The 26,512-nt window shown below is 57.9% G+C and overlaps 1 protein-coding gene across 2 annotated transcripts; it reads left to right on the top strand.

The window, feature by feature from the left end:
• Positions 1-5,736: 5,736 nt before the first annotated feature.
• Positions 5,737-23,047, top strand: KIAA0513 (the record flags this gene model as incomplete). 2 transcript variants are annotated; one of them, XM_080703137.1, is made up of 12 exons in its annotated part: positions 5,737-6,065; positions 9,617-9,716; positions 11,525-11,598; positions 12,785-12,855; positions 14,023-14,218; positions 14,936-14,976; positions 15,418-15,496; positions 17,770-17,847; positions 18,669-18,695; positions 21,149-21,229; positions 21,470-21,564; positions 22,998-23,047. In XM_080703137.1, 12 exons carry the CDS (start codon positions 5,737-5,739, stop codon positions 23,045-23,047), a joined length of 1,221 nt encoding a protein of 406 aa, XP_080559263.1. The 2 variants fall into 2 exon arrangements, with proteins under 2 accessions (XP_080559263.1, XP_080559264.1); XM_080703138.1 differs by lacking the exon at positions 18,669-18,695.
• Positions 23,048-26,512: the final 3,465 nt, after the last annotated feature.

Genomic DNA, 26,512 nt, shown 5'->3' with positions numbered 1-26,512 from the left:
GCTCGCGGGGTCTCACAGCTCTATTTCTGGCTCCTTACACGGACTGATTCAGAGCAGGTGCTCAGTAAATATTTGTGGCATGGAGGGTTGGCCGTAAACTGTCGTAAGGGGCAGAGAGATGCAGGTCGGCAGAATCTTAGCTTCGCTTCTGCCACGGGCTGGCGCTGCGGACCCAAGGGACAAGCGTGGGGGGGTTGGCTGTGTCGGGAGGTCTGTGCACATGGCTTCACGGTCTGCACATTGGCACCAGGGTCCCCTGTGGCTGAAAACCCAGTTTCTCGGGATCTGGAGACCAGCCGGGGTCTCGGAGCCTCCTAGGTGTAGGACAAAGCAATGAGCCTGGCGTGAGTCCCACAGATGTGGGGTTTTGTTTTGCTTTCCCAGGACATGCTTTGAAATAAATTTAGATAACCAGGCATGCGGTGCGCACCTCTAATCCAAGTATTTGGGAGGGTGAGACAGGAGGAGCTCAGGCTCGAAGCCGGCCTCAGCAACTTAGCGAGACCCTGTTTCAAAATTTAAAAATAAACGAATTAATTAACTAATTAATTAAAAGGGCTGGGGGTGTAGTACAGAGGTAGAATGCCTCTGGGTTAAATCTCCACTAAGAAAGAAAGAAAAAGGCAGGGAGGGAGGGAGGAAGGAAAGAGAGAGAGAGAACAGTTTCTACTGTTGAAAAATGGAAAGAGCCGGGCATGGTGGCGCACCCAGCACTCGGGAGGCTGAGCCCGGAGGATCGGGGTTCACGGCCAGCCTCAGCTACTACTTAGTGAGGCCCTCTGCAACTCAGTGAGACCCGGTTTCAAAATAAAGAATAAAAAATAGAGCAGGGGTTGTAGCTCGGAGGTAGAATGCCCCTGGGTTCCATCCCCAGACCCGCAAAAAAAAAAAAAAAAAAAAAAGAAAAATGGAAAGATTTCACATGGCAGAAGTCAGCATTCCTTAGAAAACTCTAGAAGTTCTGATGATGAAAACTCTAGAAGCCCATGCTCCTGAACGCAGCCCCTGGCTGGCTCTGCGGGATGGCAGGGTGTTGCTGGGCCCCTTCTGTGTCCTCCTGCCGTCCTAGACAGTTTTTGGAGGGTGGCAGGGTTGGCGTCTTGCCCGGAGGCTGGTAATCATGCCTCCTTCCCAGAGGGAGGGTGGGCAGCCTCCAGCCTAACCACACAGGCCGCAAGGAGACTGAGAGTGCAGAGACCTGCGTCCCGGGGTGGGCAGAGCACAGGAACCCTGGGGGTGGGCAGGACACCACACGGCGGCCGCAGAGCCCCGGCCAGGGCTGGTCCTGCGCTGTCTCTTACCCTGCCCCCTCCTCCTGAGCCGCCGCAGGCTTCTGGAAAGCGGGGTGTGCACCCACAGTCTCAGGGCTGGGGGCACCTCGGTGGAGCAGAGGCAACCTGAGGAGCCCGTCTGCCCCGAGGACCTGGCCTCCGCGCCTTGGCCCGTTCTCTGGCCGTCATTAGGATAATGACCAAAGGAAAATGGACGGTGCCTCCGCCGGCCTGCACGCTTCCCGTGTTCGTTTCTAGTTATTTCCAACAGGCATGGGTAATTGTAATTATAGTAAAATTAAATCCCTATCCCCTCAGTACGCCAGGCCGGAGCAGGGCGTGGCACACGGAGACGAGCAGCAGTGACCTGCCGGCTGCAGGGCGCGTGCTGACTTCACTGTCCAGCGGACTCTCCCGAATTGCCCCACTCTACCTGCAATGGCAGCGAACTGTTAGCGTTTGGTTCCCATCCTGCCGTATTTAGGTACGCCCCCCGAGTTTACCAGGATTACGAGTGCTATCTCACTGAGCGTTTTTCTTCACATCACTATTTTTCGAGTGTTTTGAATTGTTTTCTTAGGGTAAGTTCCTTCCAAGCATTCGACTTCCTGAGGCAGAGGAGAAAAAAATACCAGGATTGTAGAAGTTAAAGTCTAAGGTCTCACTGACGCCTGTTGTGAGTAGCTTTTGAGAATGTTAGTTTCACCATAACTATCAGGATTTGGATTGTAAATTTTGAAAATTTTTAAGCTTAGCCTAAGAGGGTGGCTGTGTTTTGCTTTGTTCGGTTTTGTTTTCGTTTTTGCAGTATTGGTTATTGAACCCTGGGTCATTCTACCACCTAGCCACATCCCCAGCCTTTTTTTAAATTTTTTTTATTTTGAGTGTCTCACTAAGTGCCCGAGGCTGGCCTCTAGCTTGGCAAGCCTCCTGCCTCAGCCTCCCAAGTCCCTGGGTTTACAGACATGCAGCACCACACCCTGCTCCAAATTATTTTAATTTACATATTTATATAAGTGGTTATTAGCATGAGTTAAAGAATTGGATTTCCTTTTGTGTGTCTTGCCTCTTTGAGTAGATTGTATACCCATCAGAATACAGTTTTTTAGAGCCGGGCGTGGTGGCGCACGCTTGTAATCCCAACACTTGGGAGGCCGAGACAAGAGGATCGCACAGGTTCGAAGCCATCCTCAGCTACTTAGTGAGGCTCTCAGCAATTTAGTGAGACCCTGGTTCCAAATAAAACATAAGATAGGCTTGAGAGTGCAGCGTGGAGGTAGAAAAGACCCTGGGTTCCACCCCTTGTAACACACACACACACACACACACACACACACACACACATTCAGAATACAGTTTTATAGAGTTGAGTGAATTTGTAATGTTCACAGCGTTAGCTCAATTTTCATCCTACGTACTGCAAACATTTTCCTGCTGTGTGGTTTCCTGTGTTTATTTCCCATCAGTCCTATTATCATATCCCATCTTCATGATTTTTTCTTTGGAGAGTATGAGAATGTGGTTCCAAAGGACCTTAGCTACCTAGCCCCTCACTGTAGCCCATGGGGAGGGGAGCAGAGTGGGGCCCATGGGGCGGAGGACCCAGCGGCCCAGTCCCCAGCCTGCACGCTCTGAGCCGCAGGAGGCTGCTTTCTGAGCCATTAGAGCGCCTGCCGCTGCCCTGGCCTAGAAAGTTCCCTCTGACCAAGGTTTATACCTCTCTCCTTTTGGGCCAAGGCAGGCTCTGGGGCTCTCCTGAACCTGTACCACCACCGCCATGGTGACCAGAGCCAGCTACTCCATCTTTCTGACTCAGGATATTTAAAAATAGCTGAGGGGAGTTTGCGGGACTCGGTAATCGATGGCAATCGCGAGCACTGAGCTCTTAGGTGGTGGTGCTTGGACCTTGAGTTGCCGTCAGCAGATGAACTCATCCCACAGCCACCGCAGCCCTGCCCTTGGCGGGAAAGATGGGCTCTGTAACCAAGGGCCGCCGCCTCTTGCTTGGGTCCTGGTGACTCCAGCACAGCCATGCTGGACCAGCAGAGACCTGGTTTGAAGGCTGAGATTCTAAACACAGACCCGCCACTGTGCGGCCCGCGCTGCCCGCGCCCGAGCCTGCGAGCTTGTTCAGGGACAGGTCTACTCTGTGCCCAGCAGGCACACTGCGGTCCCTTCTGTCTTTGGAAGAAGGAGAAATGAGTCTAATCAGCCTTTTTTTTTTTTTTTTTTTTTTTTTTTGTGGTACTGGGGATGGAACCCAGGGGCATTCTACCTCTGAGCTACACCCCCAGCCCTATTTTTTAGTCTTTTTCTTTTTTTTTTTTGGTGGTACTGGGGTTCCTGGAAGCCCTTCTACCTCCGGGCTACACTCCCAGACCTATTTTTTATTTTTGAAACAGGGTCTCTTACGCCAGCGCAGCTGGCTTCGAACCTGCGCGATCCTCCTGTCTCCGCCTCCCAAGCGCGGGGATTACAAGCGTGCGCCTCCACGCCCGGCTTTAGTCTTTATTTTGAAACGGAGTCTCACTGAGTTGCAAAGGGCCTCACTAAGTAGCTGAGGCTGGCCACCAACCTCGATCCTCCTGTCTCAGCCTCTCAAATGCTGGGATTACAAGCGTGTGCCACCACACCTGGTTTAGCCATTTATTTTTTTTTATTTATTTTTATTGGTGCATTGTAATCATACATCACATTGGAATATAAGACTTGAGAGGATATACAGGCACACATCATCCAATTAGCCCTCATCCAGCCCCCATCCCATTCCCTCCCCCTTCCTGGATCCCATGCTTGTTTGGTGATTAACTTTGATACATTTGTTTATGTACCTCCTGCTTTCTAAAGAGGCTCCATCCTCCCCTATTCCATACCCTCTGATTGGTCACCTTAATTGCTTCACTATAGGTCCCTTTCTATAGCTCGACCACTTCCTGTTGCCCCTTTCCTCCTAGTTATTGCTGATTAGGGGAAGCATCTCGTTTTAATTTTCTGCAATATTTCTCTGTGCATGCCGCGTTGCAAATACCGATCCCACTCTTGACGGCCCCAGTTGTGGCCTTAGCCATTGATTTTGAATAGGGGTGGAACACAGCTTCTCAGGAGATGGGGCCAGAAGCCGAGCTTGGGTGGTGGGGGAAGGAGGAGGGAGGAGAGCAGGGAGCGTCAGGGGCCCGGCTGGCTGGAGGAGCTGGGGTGCCGGGACCCAAGGGCAGCTATAAAACCGGAGGAGGACCAAGGTGTGTTTGTGATGGGGGTCCAGGCGGGGGTGTCGCGCTTAGGAACCAGGCTGCGTCATCTGGGAGCAAGGAGGATGGGGAAGGCCCTGCGTGAGGTGCCGTAGCTCAGCAGGCGGGTCCAGCCCAGGTGGGCGCTCCTGTACACTGCCAGGTCCTTGGTGGCCAGCTGAAGCAGGAGGAGACCGGCAGCGCCCTTTGCGTAGCCCTCTTCTCATAGCTCCGAGGAGACCCTCGGAGTTGGTGTGTATTTGTAGTTTTTTGTTTGTGGTACTGGGGTTCGAACCCAGGGAGGCTCTACCTCTGAGCCATATCTCAGCCCTGTTTTCTTTTTTATTTTGGAACAGGGTCCTCCTGTCTCCACTACCCATGTACTGGTATAAGCCCAGCTTGTGCACCCATTTATTTATTTTTATTTTTTTTATTTATTTATTTATTTATTTATTTACTTTGCGGTACTGGGGATGGAACCCAGGTGCATTTTACCTCCGAGCGACACCCCCAGCCCTATTTTTTATTTTTTATTTTAAAACAGCATCTCAGTGGGGCGTGGCGGCGCACGCTTGTAATCTCAGCATTTGGGAGGCTGAGACCTGAGGATCGCAGTTCGTGGACAGCCTCAGCTACTTAATGAGGCTCTCAGCAACTTAGTAAGACCCTGTTTCCAAATAAGGAATAAAAAATAGGGCAGGAGGTGTAGCTCAGAGGTTGAATGCCCCTGGGTTCCATCCCCAGACCTGCCTGCAAAATAAATAAATAAATAAACAAACAGGGTCTCAGTGAGTTGCAAAGGGCCTAACTAAGTAGCTGAGGCTGTCTGTGAACCTGTGATCGTCCCGTCTCAGTTTCCCAAATGCTGGGATTATAATCATGCGTCACCACGCCCGGCTCTCACCCATTTATTTAATGAATTCCACATAGCAGGTAGAAGTATACCATAGGATAATGACATTGGTGTAGAGACATTCTAAATCGGGAAGTGTGGGATCTTTGTCCTTGCTGGGAAAGCACAGCCGGTGGGGGCCGGGTCTTCCTCGTGGAAGGAGTGTCTGTCTGGCGGTGACAGGGTTATGTCTGTGTTTCTGTTCCAGATGCCGTAAGGAATCTGAGCTGCTCCAGAGGACCCGCCTCAGTGGCCAGCAGCCCCGCGGCCACCTGCACGTGCTTGGGGGGCCCGGGAAGCCCTTCTTGGGTTCTGCCAGCATCGTCCCCGGCGGCGCACCCAAGCCATGGAGGCCCCGGAGGTCCCCGTGGGCTCGCTGATTGACTTTGGACCTGAGCCATCCATGTCCCCTCCCCCAGAGGCAGCGCCTTCACCGCTCCAGGACAGGGACGGCTCCCTGGGCGATGGCGGCTCAGAGAGCGAGGCCACGGAGTCTGCAGACAGCGAGAATGACATGGCGGAGTCGGCCTCGCACCCGTCCTGGGACCAGGACCGCCGCTCCTCCTCCAACGAGTCCTTCTCCTCCAGCCAGAGTGCCGAGTCAGCCCCGGACGAGGAGAGCCTGGCGCTCCGGGAGTTCATGCGTGGCTACGTGGAGAAGGTCTTCTCCGGAGGGTAGGTCGATGGATGGGAGCGGGCCCCTGTTCTGGGCTCTGCCTCTCCCCAAGGCTGCCCGGGCCGTCACGAGGCTCTCAGCCCTCCCCAGGCTGCACGTCGAGTCATGCGGAGAGTTTGCTTTTTTTGTGGTCCTGGGAGTGGAACCCAGGGGCATTCTACCTCTGAGCGACAACCCCAGCCCGATTTTTTATTCTTTATTTTGAAACGGGGTCTCACTGAGTTGCAAAAGGCCTCATTAAGTAGCTGAGGCTGTCCACGAACCTCAATCCTCCTTTCTCAGCCTCTCGAATGCGGGGATTACAAGCATGCGCGCCACCACGCCCAGCTATGTGGAGAGTTTTAAAGGATACCCAAACCTGGGTTCCACCCAGACCAGCAACACGAGCTTTTTAGAGCCCAGCACTTCGCAGATGTGCAGGCCACCCAGGAGATGCTGGGGACAGCCAGTGTTGAGAGCTCTTGGGAGGGACACACCACAAAATGCGGGCGCACAGGCCACAGGGGCACCAAGGCAGCCCCAGGGGGCGTGGTCCCTCCCCTGGCACGCCCTGCCTTCCAGCTCCGCGGTCTCTCGCTGTCCGGCCTCCTTAGCTTTCTCACTTAATGATGCACCCGTGAATGCCTCCGTGGGCACCAGGGGCACCAAGATGCAGGCTAAGGCAGGCCTGCCGCCAGGCTCTCTGCAGCAGCCTCTCCTGTCTGGGCTGCACATTTCATGTCCAAAGCAGCAGAGGAAACCACCGAGGGGGAGCGCAGGTCCCCTGCGACCCTGAGCGCTGCTGGCTGCTGGTCGAATCCTGCCAGTGCTTTCTCCCTGTGCCCTCAGGCCGGGCTTGCAAGGGGCTGGCTGTGTGGTGCTGCCACCTCCCCCTCGCTGTCTCCCGGTCATCACTAATCCAAGGGACGCTTGTCTAGCTCCTGGCCACGGAGCCTGCCAGGCCGGCTTCTCATTAGCACGTCCCATCCGCGCTGTGGTTGGCTGGGCAGCTGTAGTCACTTGCTGGAATTAATCTAGAGGTTCTAGTAAGCCAGGACCTTGGGAGCTCAGGGCAGCTGATTCCCAGCAGCCACTGGGCAGGGCCCTCCCAGCGCCTCTCTCTAGCTTCTCTCTGGCCTTCACCATGGCCCTGCTGCCACACACAGGAGGGTGCACAGCTGGGTGGGAGCAGGGCCAGTCCGGGGGGCTCTGGTGGCTTCCAGCTCTGCGTGCCCGGCTCACCCCCAGGGGAGGGCACTGCCAACCCAGGCCCACGGGTTCTGGCGGTGCCACCCCGCCTCCCAGCATCCACAGCAGTGCTCCTCGAGTTCTGATCTGAGCCAGCCATGTCAGCGCATCAGCAGTGCAGCCCAGGCCCCCCACCCCAGGTGGAGCCTGCACTCCAGCGGGGCCTGGGCACGTGTGCCCACACACCCAGCGGGGCGCTGGCCTCGGGGTGACCATCCTATTTCATGAAAAGCAGTAAGAGCGTTTGCCTGTTGGCACTCTGGGGGACCCTGTCCACGAACTGCAAGGGAAGACTCGGGCGAGCCCTTCCCGGGCGTCCAGCCTCTGTCTGCCACGTGGTTTTGCGGGGTGGAGGAGGGCCACAGAAGCGAAGGGGGCCTCAGCTCAGCCAGGCCGGTGCCTGACTGACTTACACCATGGAAAGGAATTTCAGAACACGTCAAAGAGGCACAGAGGTTCACTGAGGAAAGCTATGGAGAGGCAGAGCCTCAGAGGGAGGCTGCAGGGGTGTGAGAGGGAGCCCCGCTTTGGGGCTCTCAGAGGGCGGGGCCCTCCTCTTTTGGGAACACTCCACCTCTGAGCTATACCCCCAGCCTTTTTGTTTTTTAACAGTCTTGCTAGGTTACTGAGAGCCCAAGTTGCTGAGGCTGGCTTTAAACCTGCGATCCTCCTGTGTCAGCCTCCTAAGTACTGGAATTACAGATGTGTACCACTGCACCCAGCTCGGCTGGGCCGCCTCCTCTTCCTCTTCTTCCTCCTCCTCTTCCTCCTCCTCCTCCCCTTCTTCTCCGTCTTCGTCTTCTTCTTTGTCTTCTTCGTGGTACTTGGGTTCAACCAGGGCATTATACCACTGAGCTATACCCCATCCCTATTTCGTATCTGGAAACAGGGTCTTGCTGTGTTGCTGAGAAGCTCACCAAGTTGCTGAGGCTGGCTTTGAACCTGCGATCCTCCTGTCTCAAGTACTGGGATTACAGGTGTGTGTCACCTGGCTGGCTGCTTCTTATAAAGGAAGCTTTGTAGCTGGCTGGTGCGCATGAGAAGCCTGTAGGGAGGCGACCCAGCCGAGTGAGCTCAAGTCCTTTGATTACGGAGCACTGAGAGGGCAGATAGCCTGGATTTCCCCAGAATCTTTGGGTTGGCGTTATCTAGTTAATAAATAGTGCTTGGAGGGTACTCTAGGCTTCTTTTAATTAGTCTAAACTACATTCTGTAAGTTAACAAGATATATGGGCATTAATTAAGTGGACTTGCCGTGTTCTAAAATGTATTGGACCTTTTAAGAATTCAGCCTGTACCAGGCATGGTGGCACTCGCTTGTAATCCCAGTACCTGGGAGGTGAGATAGCAGGATCACAGGTTCAAGGCCAGCTGCAGCAACTTAACCAGAGACTATTTCAAAACAATATACAAAATATGGCTGGAGTGTAGCTCAGAGGTAGAATGCCCTTGGAAACAATTGTAATAATTTGGACCTGGAAGAAACAGGCCTGGGCGCTTTCAAGGGGTTTTTAGACTTAGAGTTCCGGTCGTTCTTTCCTTCGCTCTTTCTTTCCCACTGCGAATCCTTACTTCTTCTATCTGACCTCTGTTTGAGAAGGACAGAGTTCCATGATAATCAAATGCCGAACTGCCCTGAAGCCACCTGTGCTGTTTCCAAGGAGCCCGCTTGTTGCATTTGACCGGCACTGAAGGTGGTCCGCTCTCTGAGCACACCCCACTGATGAAGGGGGGAAGCCGCGGAGCCCGCTGCCGGGAAGGCCAGTCTGATGCTGCAGCAGCTTGTCCGCAGTGGGGAGCGATTCCTCCCGCAACTGGGTCGCTGCGTCTTCTAGAGCATTAAGCTGGCTAATGCCTGTTTTATCTAGTGTTGTAATTCAGGGTAAATGAGACCAAGAGATTTTCTACAAGCCATTAAGCAAATGAAAATTACATAAGCCCGTCATTCTCTAGCCTTCTGCTTTATTTTGAAGTCTTTAAGGAAACATTTGGCCACTTGCAAAAAGAACCAAGGCCTCTGAGAGGCTCCCTGCCTGTGTCGGGGCGCAGATCCCCCCGGGCTGGAGGCTGGAGTTCAGGGGACAGCCTGAAAGTCTGGGTGGACTTGATTCCTTCCTCTTAAGCCATGTCTGGTTCTCTGAGCCAGACTCCTGTCCTCTGAAATAAAAAGAACACCTTCCACCAAGGGCCAGCGGGCAGGGGGGAGAGCGGATACGGGGCACAGGAGCAGGGGCAGAGAGAGCCCTGTAGGTCCTGCCTTTGCTTGTCCCTGCTGCGTGCTCCTGTTTCAGAAGATGGAGGACTACTTGCCCCTTTTTTCCAGGGAGGACTTGGACCAGGAGGAGAAGGCCAAGTTTGGGGAGTACTGCAGCAGCCAGGATGGGAAGGGCCGGGAGTGGTTCGCGCGCTACGTGAGCGCCCAGGTGAGGGGTGGCGCGGGGCGGGCACGGGGCTGGCTGGGGGGGCGGGGGCGGGCCCTCCCCCAGGAAGAATGGCACAGCTACAAGCTCGCTAGTTCCTGAAATCCCCTGCAGCTCCACTCTGGGGGAAAGAGTCATGGAAAATATCCAAACCGGGCCAAAGGTGTCATGAGAAGGGCAGATTAAAACCTTGGGCACATGCCGGGCGTGGTGCGCACGCTTGTCATCCCCACGCTTGGGAGGCTGAGACAGGAGGCTACTTTGAGGCTCTCAGCAACTTAGTGAGACCCTGCTTCCAAATAAAATGTAAAATAGGTCTGGGAGTATAGCCCGGAGGTAGAAAAGCCCCTGGGTTCCACCCCCAGTACCACCAAAAAAAAAAAAAAAAAAAAAGTTGGGCTCGGCAAGGAGCTTGTTCAGAAGCTCTGCCCCAAGGGGACAGCAAGAAATGGTCAAATTTGGAGTTCCAGAAAAGTTCATTTTTAAGAATTTATCTCTTTGGGTCTAGAGGTTGAACCTAGGAGCATTCTACCTCCGAGCTCTACCTGCAGCCCTATTTATTTTTATTTTGAGATAGGGTCTCACCAAGTTGCTGAGAGCTTCACTAGGTTGCTGAGGCTGCCTTCAAACTGGCGATCCTCCTATCTTAGCCTCCCATGTACTGGGATCACAGGTGTGTGCCACCACATCTGGCAAGTTTATCTTTTTTATTTTTGTATGTTTGGGCACTGGGGATTGAACATAGGGGCCTTCTACCTCCGAGCCACACCCCTAGTTCTATTTTATTTTTTTATTTGAAACATGGTCTCATTGGATTGATGAGAATCTCACTACTTACTGAGGCTGTCCTCGGACCAGTGTCTCAGCCTCCTAAGTACTGAGATTCCAAACGCGCACCACCATGCCCGGCTCAAGTTTATCTTTTTTTTTTTTTTGGTGGTGGTACTGGGGTTCCTGGAAACCTTTCTACCTCCGGGCTACACTCCCAGACCTATTTTTATACTTTTTAATTTGGAAATAGGGTCTCTTTTTTTAATTTTTTTTAAATTTTTTACTTATTTATTTATTTATTTTTTTGGTGGTACTGGGGTTCCTGGAAGCCCTTCTATCTCCGGGCTACACTCCCAGACCTATTTTTACATTTTTATTTGGAAACAGGGTCTCCTAAACCAGCGCGTGCGGCTAGCTTCGAACCTGCGCGATCCTCCTGTCTCTGCCTCCCAAGCGCGGGGATTACAAGCGTGCGCCACCACGCCCGGCCGAAATAGGGTCTCTTAAGCCAGCACAGCTGGCTTAGAACCTGCACGATCCTCCCGTCTCCACCTCCCAAGCGTGGGGATTACAAGTGTGCGCCACCACGCCCGGCCAAGTTTATCTTTTAAAGGCAAGCATGTGGGCTCTCTGTCCATGCATATTTTTATTAAATAACCCACTGTATTCAGATATTTTGTAATAGAGAATATATTCAAGATGTGGAAAGCCATGTAAAAAAATGTATTACTAATGCTCAAGAACAGAATTAAATTCTATAAATATCCAGTAGGCTGTTTTTACCTAAATATTTTTATCACAAATAATGTACGTGTCAGAGGAAAATTAGAAAGCGCAGGAGAAACTACTCACAAAGCCAGAATCCAGAAATAGCCAACGTCCTCACGTGGGGTTTTATGTCTTCCTGTGCTCCCCGGGGGGCTGAGCCTGTGAAGTTGCCACCTTGTAAGCTCCCCTGGGGACCATCAGAAGGCACCTGCTGGCGGGGGAGGGCCACCCAGCCTCCCGAGCCCCCGCTGACAGGCCTCTCCCCCGCACAGCGCTGCTACTCCAAGTGTGTGTCGGAGCCCACCTTCTACCGCCTGGTGCAGTCCTTTGCTGTGGTGCTGTTTGAGTAAGTACTGCCATTCCAGCCAGCTGTTCCCCGCCCTGCCCGCCCTCTAAGGAGCCAGCTATGAGTAACAGCCACGCTGGGCAGGAGCGGCCCAGCGCCAGTGTGCCGGAGAAGTCGTGACCAGTCCCACACACAGCCCAGGATGGGCTTGTCACACTCAGCCCCGCCCTGTGCTGCTCCAGGAGAGAGCCCCCCACCTGGCACCCCGGCACAGGAGGGAGGCCCGCCGGTGCTGACACGGAGGGCGCTGTCCTGTCTTCCTCCTTGCGGGAGGCCTTGGTCCAGAGGCCCACGTGGGTGGAGAGGAGCGGCAGCCCCTTGCTGCCTCTGCCCACCTGCCCAGGGCGCCAGACACCTGCTGCGGGGCTCCTTCCCAGGCCCAGGTGCAAGGGCTGGCCAGGCCCGCTTCAGTCCTCTGGGCCTTGGAACATAGCCTGGGCCTACTCTGGAGAGTTAGAAATCGAGGGACACTTCTCGGCGCAGGCGGCAGCTTGTAGGACCAGGAGCCCTTGGGCAACAGGGCTGAGAGCGGGGGCGGCAGTAGGGAGCCCGGGTGCTTGATCTGCTCCTGCCTGTGTCTGTGAGGCAGCTCCGCTCAGCCCCGCCTGCCCACGCTGGCCTTGGCTCACCCAGCGCCCTTCTCCATGGCCCCCACAGTCCCTCCCCTGGGTCGACAGAGCGTGGCCGCCCCTCCAGCCTTCCTCTCTTCTCCTGCACATTCTGCTTTCTCCACGTACCTTGAACATGGCCGCACTGCAGGGGCGAGGCAAACAGGGAGGAGGAGGTTTCCAGGCACTTGCTGGGCACATCCCCAATCCAAGATGCGCTTGCTTCCCAGCGGGGAGGCCTGTGTCGGATGTGCTGGCCAGGAGTGTCCCCCCAGGGGCCCCTCGGCTGCGTCCTGAGCTGGAGGCTGAGCCGACTTCCCACCCTGGCGCTGTTCCCTCGGGCTGTGCTGAACTTCTAGGGCCCTGCCTCCCCCTGGGAGTGAACAGCCAGGGGCCCCAGGCCGGGCCTGGAGGCGGCTCTCCTAAGTTGGACGGGGGAGGATTTTTGTCACTTCTCCCATGACAGCATCTCGGGAGCGTGGTGGTATTAATTTAGACATGTGTGAAGTACTTGGGTCCCGTTTAATTAACTGGCAGTGAGACGGTCCGGTAGCGGCTGACCTCGTGCCTCATTTCAGGTGTCACCAGATGGACGACTTCGGGCCTGCCAAGAACCTCATGACCATGTGTTTCACCTACTACCACATTGGTGAGGGCCAGCCCGGGACCTGAGGCTTGCCACCTGGTAACGCAGTGGAGACTGAGGGCAGAGTGACAGGCTTCCAGAGCGCCCAAGCTGATGTCAGCAGCGACGGGCAGGGAGCGGGCCTCCTAAGCTAGAGGGCCCATGGCCCCCGAGCTGGGTGGGGGCCCATTGTCCCCAGAGTGAAGCAAACACCGCACTGCCAGGGAATGAGCGCGTAGGCAGAGCACCCGCTGCAGGATGGAGACAGGAATCCCGGAGGCGGGGTCTCAGCTCTGGGATTTAGCAAGACCCAATGCAGAGTTGGCCGCTGAGGAAGGGGGTAATCTGGGGCCCTAGGCGCAAGAGTTCCTGGTGAGGCCAGAGAGGCCCTTGGGGAGCAGTGGATTTCACTGGGTGCTGAGCCGGGCCTTGCCACTTTCTGGTGTGTTGGAGACTACTGCAGCGGGTTGCTGGAAGCGTCCACGTGGGGAGCGGGTCTGGGCAGCCTGGGCATGGCCTCCATCATCAGTGCGCTCGTGGTCCAGGCTCCCCGCTCCTGTGCCCCACAGCCCTCTTTCTACACCCTGTGGTCAGCTGGCAGCAACTGGTCTGACTGCCGGAACCCACAGGGCAGGACACCATCAGGGAGGCCCCTGGTGCTGGCCACATGACCCCTGCCTTTGGGTCGGGTAGGAAGGCTCCTCCGTCTCAAAGAACAGCTGATACAGGACACCTTCCAGTAGGTCTGGACGCCCAGCCTGGCCCGCAGAGTTCACGGAGGCCTGAGGGGGCCTGGAGTGTGGGTCTGCTGGGCCCTAGGGAGGAGGGCTCTGGGGCCTGGCCACATGCTCCTCCCTCCTCCATCCCATGAGCACCTGTTGGATGCACTGTCGGGGTGCCCTGAGCCTGCCCAAAGTCCGCCGGCCCTCCCGCCTGGTACAGCCCCCCACACTGACCGCAGCCAGGTCTCCCACCTCCCATCTGGATTCCCTGCTTTCTGGGCCTGGCCCCCGCCTCTCTTCTTTCCCTCAGTTCCTGGATGACCCCTCGGTGCACAGTAGGGCTCAGAGAGGAGGCCGAGCCCTTCCCGGGCCTCTGCTGAGCCTCCTGCTTCCTGGGCGCCCACACGGGCTTCATTCTGTTGTCCGAGCTGCACAAACCCCATGCACACTCGGTCCTTCCTCTGCCCAGGCAAGCCGCACCTGCTGCCCTCAGAGCCCAAGGAGAAGCCCGCGGGCAGCATCGACTCCTACCTGAGGTCTGCCAACAGCTGGCTGGCGGGGAAGAAGGACATTGCCGAGCGGCTGCTGAGGAACACGGAGAATGTGAAGGGCTTCTTCGGGGGGCTGGAGACCAAGCTGAAGGGCCCCCTGGTCAGGAAGAGCGAGTGAGTGTTGGCACAGGCGCGCTGCTGAGGTGGCAGAGGCAGAGGCAGAGGCGGCACTGGCCGCGCCACGGGAGTCACGGGCAGGCACTGTCTGGGCCACAGGAGCCACATGCAGGCGCTGGCCGGGCCACGGGAGCCATGGGCAGACACTGTCCGGGCCACGGGAGCCACATGCAGGTGCTGGCCGGGCCACGGGAGTCATGGGCAGGTGCTGGCCTGGCCTGGCCGGGCCACAGGAGTCACGGGCAGGTGCTGGCTTGGCCACCATTTGCGATCTGAGGCCCCGGGCTTCCCTGAGGAGCACTGCGGGTGACCCGGTGTGACCCTCCACCCGCGGAGCTTCCTGCCATCTCCGAAGGCTGGCTGCTTCCCCATGCATGAAAGTGGGGTGGGGCTGCTTCTTGGCTGTGGGAGCACAAGTAGTTGCGGGTTGAAGACAGGGACGCCCTGCCCTCCCTCCCCCAGCCCAGTACCAGCCAGTGTTCATGGACACGGGGAGGAGTGGGAAACCCTTTCCTGTGCCTCCCTGGGCTTGGTACAGCCACCGAGTGCCTCGCGCCACAGCCCCTCCATTCTGAGACACCAGCAGTCGGCCAGTGCAGCCTTGATTCAGGAGAAACTGAACACACACAGACTCATTCTCAGAAATGTGAAGTTTCTTTGGAGAAAATGTGGCATGGGCCATGCTCTCCCTAACCCTGAGTTTTCTCCCTCCAGAGACGATGAGGACAGACCCAAGGACAAGCAGCCCAAGACTGGTGAGCAGCTGTCCCAGGAGCAGACAGGGAGGCGGGTCCTGCTGGGGGCGGGGCCCAGGGGCGGGACCTGTGAGTGGGCGGGACTTTGGGTGCGGGGGCAGGGCCAGGCCTTGTAACCCAGAGGCTCAAAATGATCTTAAAGCAGCCCACCGTAGACCAGCAAGGCTTAGAAGCACGCCCGGGGTATCTCAGGGCATTCCTTCCCTCTTTATGGCCCAAGAGCAGTGCCACAGCTGATTCCCAGGTTGGTCTGATTTCCCTCTTGGGTTTCTGAGCAAGAGTCACTGTTGTAAGGAGAGTGTGCAGAGACGAGCCTCCTTCACTGAATGTGTGGGGCTGGAGAAGTCCTCACGCCAGGGCAGGGCGCCCTCCCGCTTGGCCAGAAGGTCCACTGCTGAGCGATGCCAGCACGGTCCTCAGCCTTCCTCTCTCCCCCTACAGTGACTGTGCTCAGCCCGGAGGATGAGCAGAAGGGGGAGAAGGTCTACCTGTACACACATCTGAAGCAGCAGCCCATCTGGTAAGGCCCACCTCTCCCGTCCCCGGGCAGCAGCCACGCCCGTCTTCTGCTGTCCGTGTCTCCGTCTGAGGTGGCCATTCTCACCTTCAGGATGGCCAAAATGAAAAGGCAAACATAACAAGCGCTGGCAAGGACGCGGAGAGCGAGAGGCTTCCTCCACTGCTGGTGGGGTTACGGGGGTGGGGGCACCGTGGGAAGGAGCCCAGCAGCTCCTCAGAGATTGATCAGAGCGACCGACCCGGTGGCCGTACAGCTGAGCCACTGGACTCCAAAACACCCCGAAAGAAACAAACAGGTGCCCACGTCTCACCTGCGCACCGCTGTCCCGCGTCTCCACTCATCACAGCCCCAGCGGGGACACAGCACAGATAGCCGTCTCACATGAGAGACAGGCAACCCCGCGTGGGTCGGGCCACATGACAGAGTGGTGCTCAGTGGGAAAGGCACGCCGCAGCCTCACAACCCCCACACACGTGCCACGGGAGAGGAGCAGGCACACAAGGCCACGGTCCATGATCCCGCTGACAGGGATGTCCAGGCTACAGGCCTGAGAGACGGCAGATCCAGGGCTGCCGGGGCTGGGGGTGAAGGGTGGTTAGTCACCCATGGGCGTGGGGCTTCTTTATGGGCTGATAAGAACGATCTAGAATTAGAGACAGTAATGGCGGCACAATTCACCAATCCACTGCAAGTCACTGTATCGTGCATTTTATTTTATTATGTTCTGTTTGTGGTGCTGGGGTCGGAACCTGGGCCTTGCACAGGCTTGGCAAGCACTCTCTCACTGAGCTACACTCCAGCCCACGCTGTATACTTCGAAGGGTGAATACCTATCTCACACACACACACAAGTCCACGGTTGAAACAAAGGGACCAGTTCCTGGGGTTTGTGTGTGATCCCCCAAAGGCTCCTGTGCAGGATTTTGGGTCTGCTGTGGGGCAGTGTTGAAGCCAGGGGCCAGGGGCCTTCAAGGACTGGGCCTCCTGGGGTAACTAGGCCTCAGGGCACCACTTTGTGAAGGGTTAGCATGTCCTCACAGTGCAGGCCAGCGTGGTGTTATAAAGGAGGCCCCTTCGGAGTCCCTCCGGCAGGGGGGAGAACTTCCTCCCCAGAGAGGCCACAATCCAGTGGGACTTTGCAGCTACTCAGTCTTGAGACAAATAGACCTCTTTCTTTGAGTGTGTGTGTGTGTGTGTGTGTGTGTGTTTTGCTAGGAATTGAACTCAGGGGCATGCTACCTCTGAGCTATACCCTCAGCCCTATTTTATTTCTTACCTTGAAACAAAGTCTCACTAAATTGCTGAGGGCCTTACTAACTAACTTGCTGAGGCTGTCCTTGAACCCACGATCATCCTGTCTCAGCCTCCCAAGTCCTGGGATGGCAGGAGCCACTGTGCCGCCTGAACTCTCTTTATACGGTGCCAGCATCGGGTGTTCTGTTGTAGTAACATGAACAGGCCGATCCTGGAGCAGCCAGGAGAAATGGCGTTCCCAGGGGGTCGCTGTGACCCAAGCCCTCTGCAGCCCTCTGTGTTTTATCTTCCTACAAGTCCGGCTGGACCTGCAGCTGTCAGGAGCGGCCCCTCCCTCCGAGGTCACAGTCTAGCTGCTAGGAACTTGCCCTGCGAGGGGTGTGGTCGAGAACGCTGTGGCGCCTAGGGCAGAGCCTGGAGCCCTCCAGAGGGCTCCCCAAGGGAGGCTGGACCTGAAGCTGCCGGGCTCCTGGGTCCCACATGTTGTGTGTGCAGGGAAGGCGCTCATTTTGAGAGACTTTTCTGTAAAGGGCCAGATAAGAAGCATTCAGACCTTGTGGGCCACGTGGTCTCCGCTGCAGCCGTACAACTGCTGCTATAGCCGGAAACTTCTGTGGGTCGTAGACCTGTGAGCAGGTGCGGCCAAGTCCAGGTAAACTTTATTTACAGGAGGCTCTGGGTGTGACCATTTTGCTGACCCCACCCTCCCTAGGAAGTGTTTCCTTACTCTGCGTCCCTGTAGGCGTGAGGGTTCTCTCTGCGTGGGGCGTGTCCCTGCTGGGCTTCCACTTAGCTTGGAGACCTGCTCTAAAAGAGCGGGCTCCATCTACGTGCCTCCATCTACGCTGCGGGCCCTGGCCGGCGGCTCCCCGAGGCCCTGCCACGGGCTCCTGCTTCCCGTCCAGTGCCGTGCTTCTTCCTGCTGGCCCCGGCGTATCAGAGGCTCGCTGGCAGTTCTGGGAGCAGGCTGAGCCCCCCTCCCCAGGCGAGCACCTGAGCCATCCCGTCCTGTCTCGCAGGCATACTCTGAGGTTCTGGAACGCAGCCTTTTTTGATGCTGTCCACTGCGAGAGGAGAAAGCGGTCCCCCACCACCAGGTAGGAGCCAAGCCATCCCCTTAGCCTGGGGGAGAGCAGCAGGGCCTGGCTTTCAGTTCTGGCTGGCTGAGTCCAGGGGCTTCTGCCTCCTTCCCCGCTCCCGCCCTGGAGCCCTGCCAGCTGCCTGCAGGTCCAGCCTCACGGCTTTGTGGGTGGGGGCGCTCCTTGTGCATGCGGACGCTGCGCATGACTTGGCCTGACCCTCCTAAAGACGCAAGCCCCCCGAATGAGACCCCCAAGCCTGCCCCACCCTCTCTTTGCTGTGCGGAATCAGATCCCTGGGCACGAGCCACTGCGGCAGGGTCTGGGACACAGGGCCGCCACCGTCCCCCCCACCCCGACTCCAGAGGTTCAGCTGCTCCTCTGGGCTCCCCCCGGGGCCGCAGCCTGAGCAGATCTTGCCCACTGCTCCAAGGGGCAGACGCCACCTCGGAGCCGGGGCCTTCAGAGGGCACGGTGCAGTTCAGGGCTGGGCACCGGCTCCGCGGGGATGAGCCCCAGGCCCTCTCCAGCCAGGGCAGGGACAAGCTGCTGCCCACGGACACTGGGCACAGTCACGGGCAGCCGCGGGGCCACGGGGCGGGCACAGTCCAGGGAGCTTTCTGCGGTGCCAGGGGCCACACTAAGGAAGCGCATCCGGGCAAGCGGGGTTCGCCTCTTGTTTCGTTCTCAAGCTTCCAGGAAATAAACTTATCTCGAATATCCTGTCTCTCTGCCCCCTGTCCCTGCCTGCACTAACCCGCCTCTGCTTGTTCTCCATCTGCGTATCTCGCATGACTTTGACGTGTTCCTCTGTTTACCTGTTTCTGCTGCCACTCCAGAAGGGATGCTGGACAGCAGGAGACGAGGTGTGTGCCCACGTGACTTTGCTCCCTGCCAGGCTGGGCCCCTTGGAAGGCCCCTGCAGGGCGGGGAGGGCGTCCCGGGAGGCAAGCCCAGTGCTGGGCCAGGCAGGTGGGAGCCAGCACAACACCCCAAGCCTCTCTGGAGGGCGCAGTGCGGAGCAGGGAGTGGACGGCAGCGGGGTCAGAGAGCCCACTTCAGAGCCCCATCGGCCCCTTCCAAGCCCACCTGGAAGCCACACCTGGGCCTCAGCGGGTCTGCAGCTGAGAGCTGTCTGCTTAGATGGGGTGGGGGGGTGCGTGGCATCTGTCTTGTCCTCAGCACATGGGCTCTGCGGGGCACGGTGGTGCTGGCGGGCTTGGAGGCCCTGCAGGGGGACAGCCACCCTCTTCCAGCCGCTGGGTGATGGGGAATTCGTGGGTATGAGCAGGGCCCTGAAGAATAGCCCGATGGGCTGCTTCCTGCAGCCAGAGCCCTCGGCGGGGTCTGACTCTCTGGGTCCACCCTTGCTTGTTGGAGGTCCCTGTGCTGTATTTTTAGAGCCTTGCACATTGGAAGCAGAGCCGTTAGCCGTTAGTGCCCCGGGGTTCTTTGAATTAGTGACGCACTTGTGGGTTGGTTGGTAGAAGAAATCCTGCTTCTTACGCAGTACTGGGTCCTGAAGGAACATTCAGGCATGAGAATTTGTTTCTCTAATGGACAAAGCCCCCAACTCTCCAGTCCCTGGACGACGGTGCCATCTTCATCCTCTGGGAGCAAGGCTCAAAGAGGGGCAGCGGGCAGCCAAGGAGCTGGCCAGCACGCTGCAGGGAGCCCTGTCCTGAGCCCAGCTGGGGGTGCACTGGCTCTGGGGCCCCACAGGCCTCCTCGGGGATGCCCACGGCCCTGCACAGGCCGCACAGCTCTGAGCCCAGGGTGTGACTCACGCCCCCAGGCAGGCTTGTGCCTCCGACGCCACCTCCCTCCTGGTGGTCTCTGCCAAGCACAGACACCATTTCTATCCCCTCCGACCACGTTAGCCACATCCAGACACCTCGTATCTAGAGCACACTGTGGGGCCAGACCTCAAATGGTGCTGGGGTGAGCTCGGCTCTCAGGAATCCACCTGCCACGGAGCCCCTGGCCCCGAGACCGCTCATGGCATTCCAGCCTATCTTCAGAGGCCAGGTCAGTGTCCCGGCCTTTGTCCTGCTGTGCACAGCAAGGGGGAGAAGCGCCTCAGCATGGAGCCGGGAAGGCGTCAGGGCTGCCGGCCCACACGTCCAAGGGAGCCCTTCTCACAGGTTGCACAGGGCCACTCTGCTGAGCCTGCACGCTGGGCCTGGCGGTGGGTTTGTGAGCCTGGACAGCCCTCAGGGTGAAGAGGATAGGAAGGAAAACGGGGTGGACTTCGCGTGCCTCCTGGGACTCTGAGGAGGCCAGAGGTGACCTCTGCCGCCTGCCACACTGCAGCGCGGCCTGGGGCCGGAGGCGAGGAAGAGTCCGTTTCTGTCCATTTTCTCTTCCTCTGGCTCCTCCATCATCCCCACCTCTCCCCCCATGCTGTTTCTTCTCCCCTTTCTTCTGTCCTTCTCTAAGCCCCGTTTTAGTTAGACTCATCCATCCAGAGCGGTCTTTTTAGGAGAAACGGGCTAAAATATAAAATTAGCATCTCTGCCCACCTGCAGCTGCTCCTGCCCACACGCCTCTCATATGCACACCTGCTAGCCGGGGTCTGCCTTCTTGAGTCCTGTGCCCACCCACCCCTTCCGCTTGGAGGAAGCCAGAAGGGTGACCCCCGACGGCCCTGGCCAGCGGGCGTACATGGAGGGGGCTTTAACTTGGAGCCCCTCGTCTCTGCTCCTGGGTCTGCTGAGAATCCACAGTGCGCCCCTTACACGTGGAGCAGGGGCTGCTTAAGATGGCTCACCCACAGACCATCCTTCCTGCTCGCTTGGCTCCAGAGCGCCCCCCTCTGGTGGCAGTCAGGAGGCCACAGTAAGAGCCCGAAGAGAAGGGTGTGTTGTTGGGAGTGGGTGGTCAGGGAGCCTGAGGGCCAGAGAAGGTCAGGGCAGAGAAGCCCGGGAGGCGGCGTCCTCTGCAGACCCCTAGGCTCCACGTTCTGGCACCTGCAGGTCCTCTCAGGTTCTTGGCCGTGAAGTGGCAGAGCCTGGGCCTTAGGGCTGTGGGTGGCCTTGCCCTGGAGTGCTCTGGGCCACACCCTCCTGCACCCAAGGCAAGGGCCAGCACCTAGCTTTGGGATCTCTTCACCTGGAAAGAATGAATTGAATAAATCCACATTTTGACCCCCCCCCCGGAAAAGGTCAGGATCCCAGGCAGCTTGGTGTAGGAGCGGCTCCGCGATGGACAGGGCCCCCTCTGGGCCAGGGGGGCAGCGCCTGGGCCGCAGGCTGCAGAGCAGAGCGGGGAGGGGGCGTGGCAGCTGCTAAAGCCCTCCCTGTCCCCTCCTGTTCCCTAGGGAGAAGTGGTACCACATGACCCAGGAGGAGCGGGATGACAGCCTTCGCTTCAACGAGAACATCACCTTTGGGCAGCTGGGGTGAGAGCGGGCCGGGGGGGGGGGGGCGGCCCGGCCCCTCCCCCGGGGAGCTTCAGACTCAGGACAATGCGCACGTGGCTCCCAGTTAGTCTCCTGCCGCTGCATGGGGGCGGCGGCCTCCCAGGGGGAGCTGCTGGCCAGTCCTATGGGCTTTAGTTTTGGCAGAGGATGCCCAGGAGGGGGGCTTCGTGGGGCCCTCCCCAGGAGGCAGGAGGGTGACAGAGGCTTTTCTTCTTCCAGAACCTTCACCCACAACATGCTGGCCTTCGGGCTGAACAAGAAGCTGTGCAGCGAGTTTCTGAAGAAGCAGGCAGTGATCGGCAACCTGGACGAGGGTGAGCCGGGCCCCGCGGGATGCACCGCTTTCCGCCCTACAGTGGAGCACCCCAGTATAGCTGGAAAGGTGGCGTTGGCCTGTTAAGTTATGCAACCCCCTTCTCCCAGTCGGTAGAAACGCTTGGGGGTCTTCTCCAAGTCTGCTCCCTCCACGCGTTTATAGCTGGGTGGGCCGGGGAGCCCGCTGCCTCTGGGCGCACAGCCAGGGTCCAAGGGCACCGCGTGCCTTGCTGCGTGGATGCTGGCCTGGCCGAGAACCAGAGCCCGGCTCTGTTCTGCTGTTCCCCTCTGAACAGCCACCCGCGGCTGCCTATGTTTCACACTACCCTGGCAGAGGCGGGGACAGTGGACGTGGGGGCACTTCTGGGGTTTTCCCAGAATCCCCGGTTCTGTCCAGCAGGGAGCCCTCGGCCTTCAGTGCCCTGACCTGCCCTGGAGCCAGCTTTTATGATTCACTTGTCTGATACCAGTAATTCTTGCTCTAAAAGACCCTGTACCTAGACATGTGTTTGGATATACCACTATCTTTTCTTTTGTGCATGTGTGGTACTGGGGATGGAAGCCAGGGGCATTGTACCTCTGAGCTACACCCTCAGCCCTGTTTTTTATTCTTCATTTTGAACAGGGTCTCACTGAGTTGCAGAGGGCCTCACTAAGTGGCTGAGGCTGTCCACGAACCGCAATCCTCCTGTCTCAGCCTCCCGAATGCTGGGATTACAAGCGTGCGCCACCACGCCCAGCAATATTCTTTTTTTTTTTTCTTTCTTTCTTTCTTTCTTTTTTTTTTGTGGGTGGAACCCAGGGGCATTTGACCTCCGAGCTACACCCCCTGCCCTATTTTTTATTCTTTATTTTGAAACAGGGTCTCACTAAGTTATGGAGGGCCTCACTAAGTAGCTGAGGCTGTCCGTGAACCACGATCCTCTGGTCTCAGCCTCCAGAATGCTGGGATTACAAGCGTGCGCCACCACGCCCGGCTCAGCCATATTCTTAAATATAAGCATATAGGAGTTTCCATTCTGTCCTAGTTTCGGGGGCCTGGGGGTGCTGGTAGCCCGTGGGCTGTCTCCACATTGCCACCAGCCCCACCTCGCTAGCCAAGGATCAAGGGGTGTGTCATTTCCCACATCCAGTGGCCCCTGCGTGGCCCCCAGACCCAGGCTGCCGTCAGGCCACTGCGGGGTTTTCATGGCTTCGAGGTGGGGAAGCAGCCATCTGTGACACCATTCCCGAGAGGAGTCGTGTTCTCCATCCTAGGAGCGTGCCAGTGTTCACCAGGCACCCACCCCGGTGGCAGAGAGGCTATGCGTCTCAGCAGCCAGTGGCTCCTCCCTGGGGTCCCGACTCAGCACCCCGGAGGGTGGGGAAGAGTAGGACATGCTTGCCGTGGTCTCCATCTTTCTTCCAAGGATAATGTTGTTTTCTCTTCCAGAACAATTCAAGCTGCTTAGTGACCACATCGAGCAAATGGCTGCTGAATAGGAGACACGGGTGTGTGCCGCCGTCCCAGCCAGCGACTGGCTGCCGCCCCGTGATGACCCCGCATGCTACCAGCAGCACGGAGCTGCCAAGAACCCGCTGCCCCAGAACTAGCGGTTAGAAGAGCCCGCCGCCCGCCCTCTGCCCGAATCTGCTCCCCCCCTCTGCGTGCCAAAGCCTCCCTCCGGCCACCGCCTGAGACGGAGGGACCAGCTCTGCCCCCAGGTGCCAGCTGTGGGATGAGACAAGAGGAGGAGGAGCAGCGGCCGCTGGTGATGGCCGGAGGAGCATGAGCCCCTGCATGACGGGAGCCCGCACAGAGGGCAGTGTTTCCCTGCCATTGCCTGTGGGACTCAACCAGGAATCAGGGAGCCACGAGGAGGAGAGATGAGCCCCACTCTAGGAAGAGATGCAGAGATGGACTGGGTAGGGACCCTTGCCTGTGGTGATGAGACCCCACCCGCCATGGGCGAGCGCTCTGCACCTGGGATCGCGCACCCAGCCAGCCGCTCAGCCCCTTTCTGAAGACAGGAGGCCCCAGGCACAGGGAGCAGCACTATGTGTCTGTCCAGAGCGTGAGGAGGTAAAGTGCATCTTCAGGAGCTGGGAGACAGTGACTTTTGTTTTTGTTTTTTTTTTTTTGTTTTTTTTGTTTTTTTGCAGTACTGGGGATGGAACCCAGGGGCATTCTACCTCCAAGCTACCGCCCCAGCCCTATTTTTTATTCTTTATTTTGGAACAGGGTCTCACTGAGTTGCAGAGGGCCTCACTAAGTAGCTGATGCTGGCTGCGAACCCATGATCCTCCTGTCTCAGCCTCCCGAGTGCTGGGATGACGAGTGTGCGCCCCACGTCCGGCGACAGTGGCTTTCTAAAGTAAAGTAAAGCAGCGCTGCCCTCTGTCCATCAGTGGTGGGAAGGGGGGCCAGCGGGCGACCCAGGCGGCATGCGGGCCGGCCAGTGGGACCCTCTGCCCTGCCGTCTCCTCGGAAGGCCGCTTCCCCTCTGCATCCCGAGCCCTCCTAGTTCTTGCCTTCGGCTGTGTGGACACGCCCCTCAACTAGTCCTAGGAACCCCGGCTTCTTTGTGCACGTGTGGGGTGCTGGCCACGGGGCCTTCCGTCCTCCCGCGTGGACATCACAGCCAGCAGGCTTCCTCTGCCTCTGATCGCCGACCTCAACGGACTGCCGGCCTCCTCAGCCTCCCAGTCTTGTCCCGGACTCCTCTGTAAGCACGGCACTGATGCTCATGAGGCCTCCCTGTGGGATCACCTCCCCAGAATGCTCTGGAACAAAGCACAGATGGGTTGAGCCCTAGGAGTGTGCCCTGGATCCTGGGTGGTGGTGAGAGGCACCACAAAGCCTGCCCGCCTGAGACACCCTGGGAGGCAGGAGAGCCCGCGGGCTCCTGAGCCGGGCACCCAGGGCTGACCGTGCAGCCGGGCCAGTGACCGCACGTGTCCCTACGGCACTCTGTAGGAGAGTAACACCAAACCATGTGTGCAGCCCCGCCTCGCTCTGGCGCTCAGGTGCCTGTGCCCCTCCCCAGCCTGCGGGCAGCCCCCCCACTGCGGTCCTGCCTCTGAGGGGCTGCACCCTGCCCTCAGCTGTCACCCTGCCCGGGCTGCTAGTGCTGGTTGACGTGAATTAAGACTGGACTCAAGGTGCCGCAGGCCGACGCTGTGTGCCCAAGGCTCCTGAACCGCAGATCCGACATGGGCCGGTTTCTGGAGGGAACTCGGCCTACCGTGGCCTCTGGAGGAGAGCTGTCCCTCCGCGGCTCTCCGGGACCTGGGCTTCAGCAGTGACGGTGGGCCCCCGGATGGAGCGCTTTAAGGAGGAGGAGGTGCCGTGGCCTTGTCTGTTCTCCCCATCCTTGCTGCACAGACGACGCCCTCAGAGCCGGGGTGACTGGGACCCTGTGCCCGGCGCACGTGGCCCTGCCAGGGACACAGCTGCCCCAGGGACCAGGGACGTGGTGGCCCCCGAGACGTGAGGGAAGCTGACCCCCACTCACACGTGGCTGTTTCATGCCAAAGAAACAGAAGCGGCCGAGGGGGCTCCAAGGAACAGAAAGACCGAGAAGGAGTCGAGCTCCCGAGTTCTGTGCGTGTGTTAGAGCCCAGCCATTCAGGCTCGTCCACAGAACGCAGGCTGGGCTCAGCCAGCGCCATAGACCCAGGGCCCAGCGTGGCGTGGGCTCGCGGCCTGCCTCGGTCTACCCCGCCTGCCCAGTGGCAGGCTACGGCTCTCCCCTCTGCTGCGCTTACAAGGACTTCACACTTTGAGGCTTTCTGTCAGTGAGCCCGCTTTGTGCTGACCTGGAACGGGGCTCTGCCCGCCCCTCCTCATTCCTAGAGAGGGGAAGGGGGTCACAGAGGTGGGGGCACGGGGAGGTGGGGTCTGACCTGTGGAGGGGGCGCCCCAGCTCTTGCAGGGATCCGCGGGGCTTAGGCTCACCTGTGGGGTGAAGGCCAGTGTGGCTCTGGGGACAGTCCTCCCAGTGTCCACCCAGACACCTTGGGAAGGCCTGAAGCTAGGAACTGGTGCGTGCACGCAGCCCCCGGCACTGCGCCGCCCGCAGGACCTTCCCCTGCGGCTCTAGCCGCGCCTTCTCTGTTCTCTGGCCAAGTGACATTTGCCGTCTTCACATCCAAACCCTGCCCTTTGGTAGCCCAGTGACACCAGTGTTTCATGTGTCCGCATTACACGGTGTCGTGTCCCACGAGGTGATGTTCCAAAATTCTATTTTAAGGTAAAAGTTTCAGAGTCAAAGAGCTCAAAAACAGCACTAGAATCAGAGCTGTTTCCTGTGAAGAAAATGATGTGTATATATTGCACCTTGGACTGTCAGGAGGTGGACCTGAAATAAATTATCTTTTTTAAAAAGTCTGATTAGTTTTGTCTTAAGATATTCACAAGGACTTCTTACAAAATTTGCAGTTACGTCAGGGTGCGGGCCAGCAGCTCAGTGGTAGGAAACTTGCCTAGCATGTTCTAGGTCCTGGGTTCCAACCCCAGCACTGAAAGAGAAAAAGAAAAAGGGAGAGAGGGAAAGGGGAAAGAAGAAAGGGAGGGGCTGTGCGTGCCTATAATCCCAGAACTTGGGAGGCTGAGACGGGAAGATCGCAGGTTTGCAACCAGCCTTAGCAACTTAGCAAAGCTCTTAGAAACCTAGTGAGATCCTGTTTAAAAAAGAAAAGGTCAAAAAAGTGCTGGGGGTATAGCTCCAAGGTAGAATGCCCCCGGATTCCATCCCCAGGACCACAAAAAATACTAATAATCTTCCTAAATGACCAGCCGAGGAGATGGTGACAGGAAGCTCTTGGTGACCCTCCAGCTGCAGCTGGGGACAGGTGGCCTCTCGGGCATGCTGGGGCCATGGGGGCAGGGAGAGGCCACGCTCGGCCAGCTAACCCTTGGGGAGTAGCTGCTACATCCCGGGCGCTGCCCGGCTCCAGGACCAGAGC

The sequence above is a fragment of the Muscardinus avellanarius genome, assembly GCF_963383645.1.
Source record: "Muscardinus avellanarius genome assembly, chromosome: 10".
Taxonomy (NCBI): domain Eukaryota; kingdom Metazoa; phylum Chordata; class Mammalia; order Rodentia; family Gliridae; genus Muscardinus; species Muscardinus avellanarius.
The sequence above is the reverse complement of the archived record's forward strand: the minus strand, read 5'-3'. Positions and strand labels throughout refer to the sequence as shown.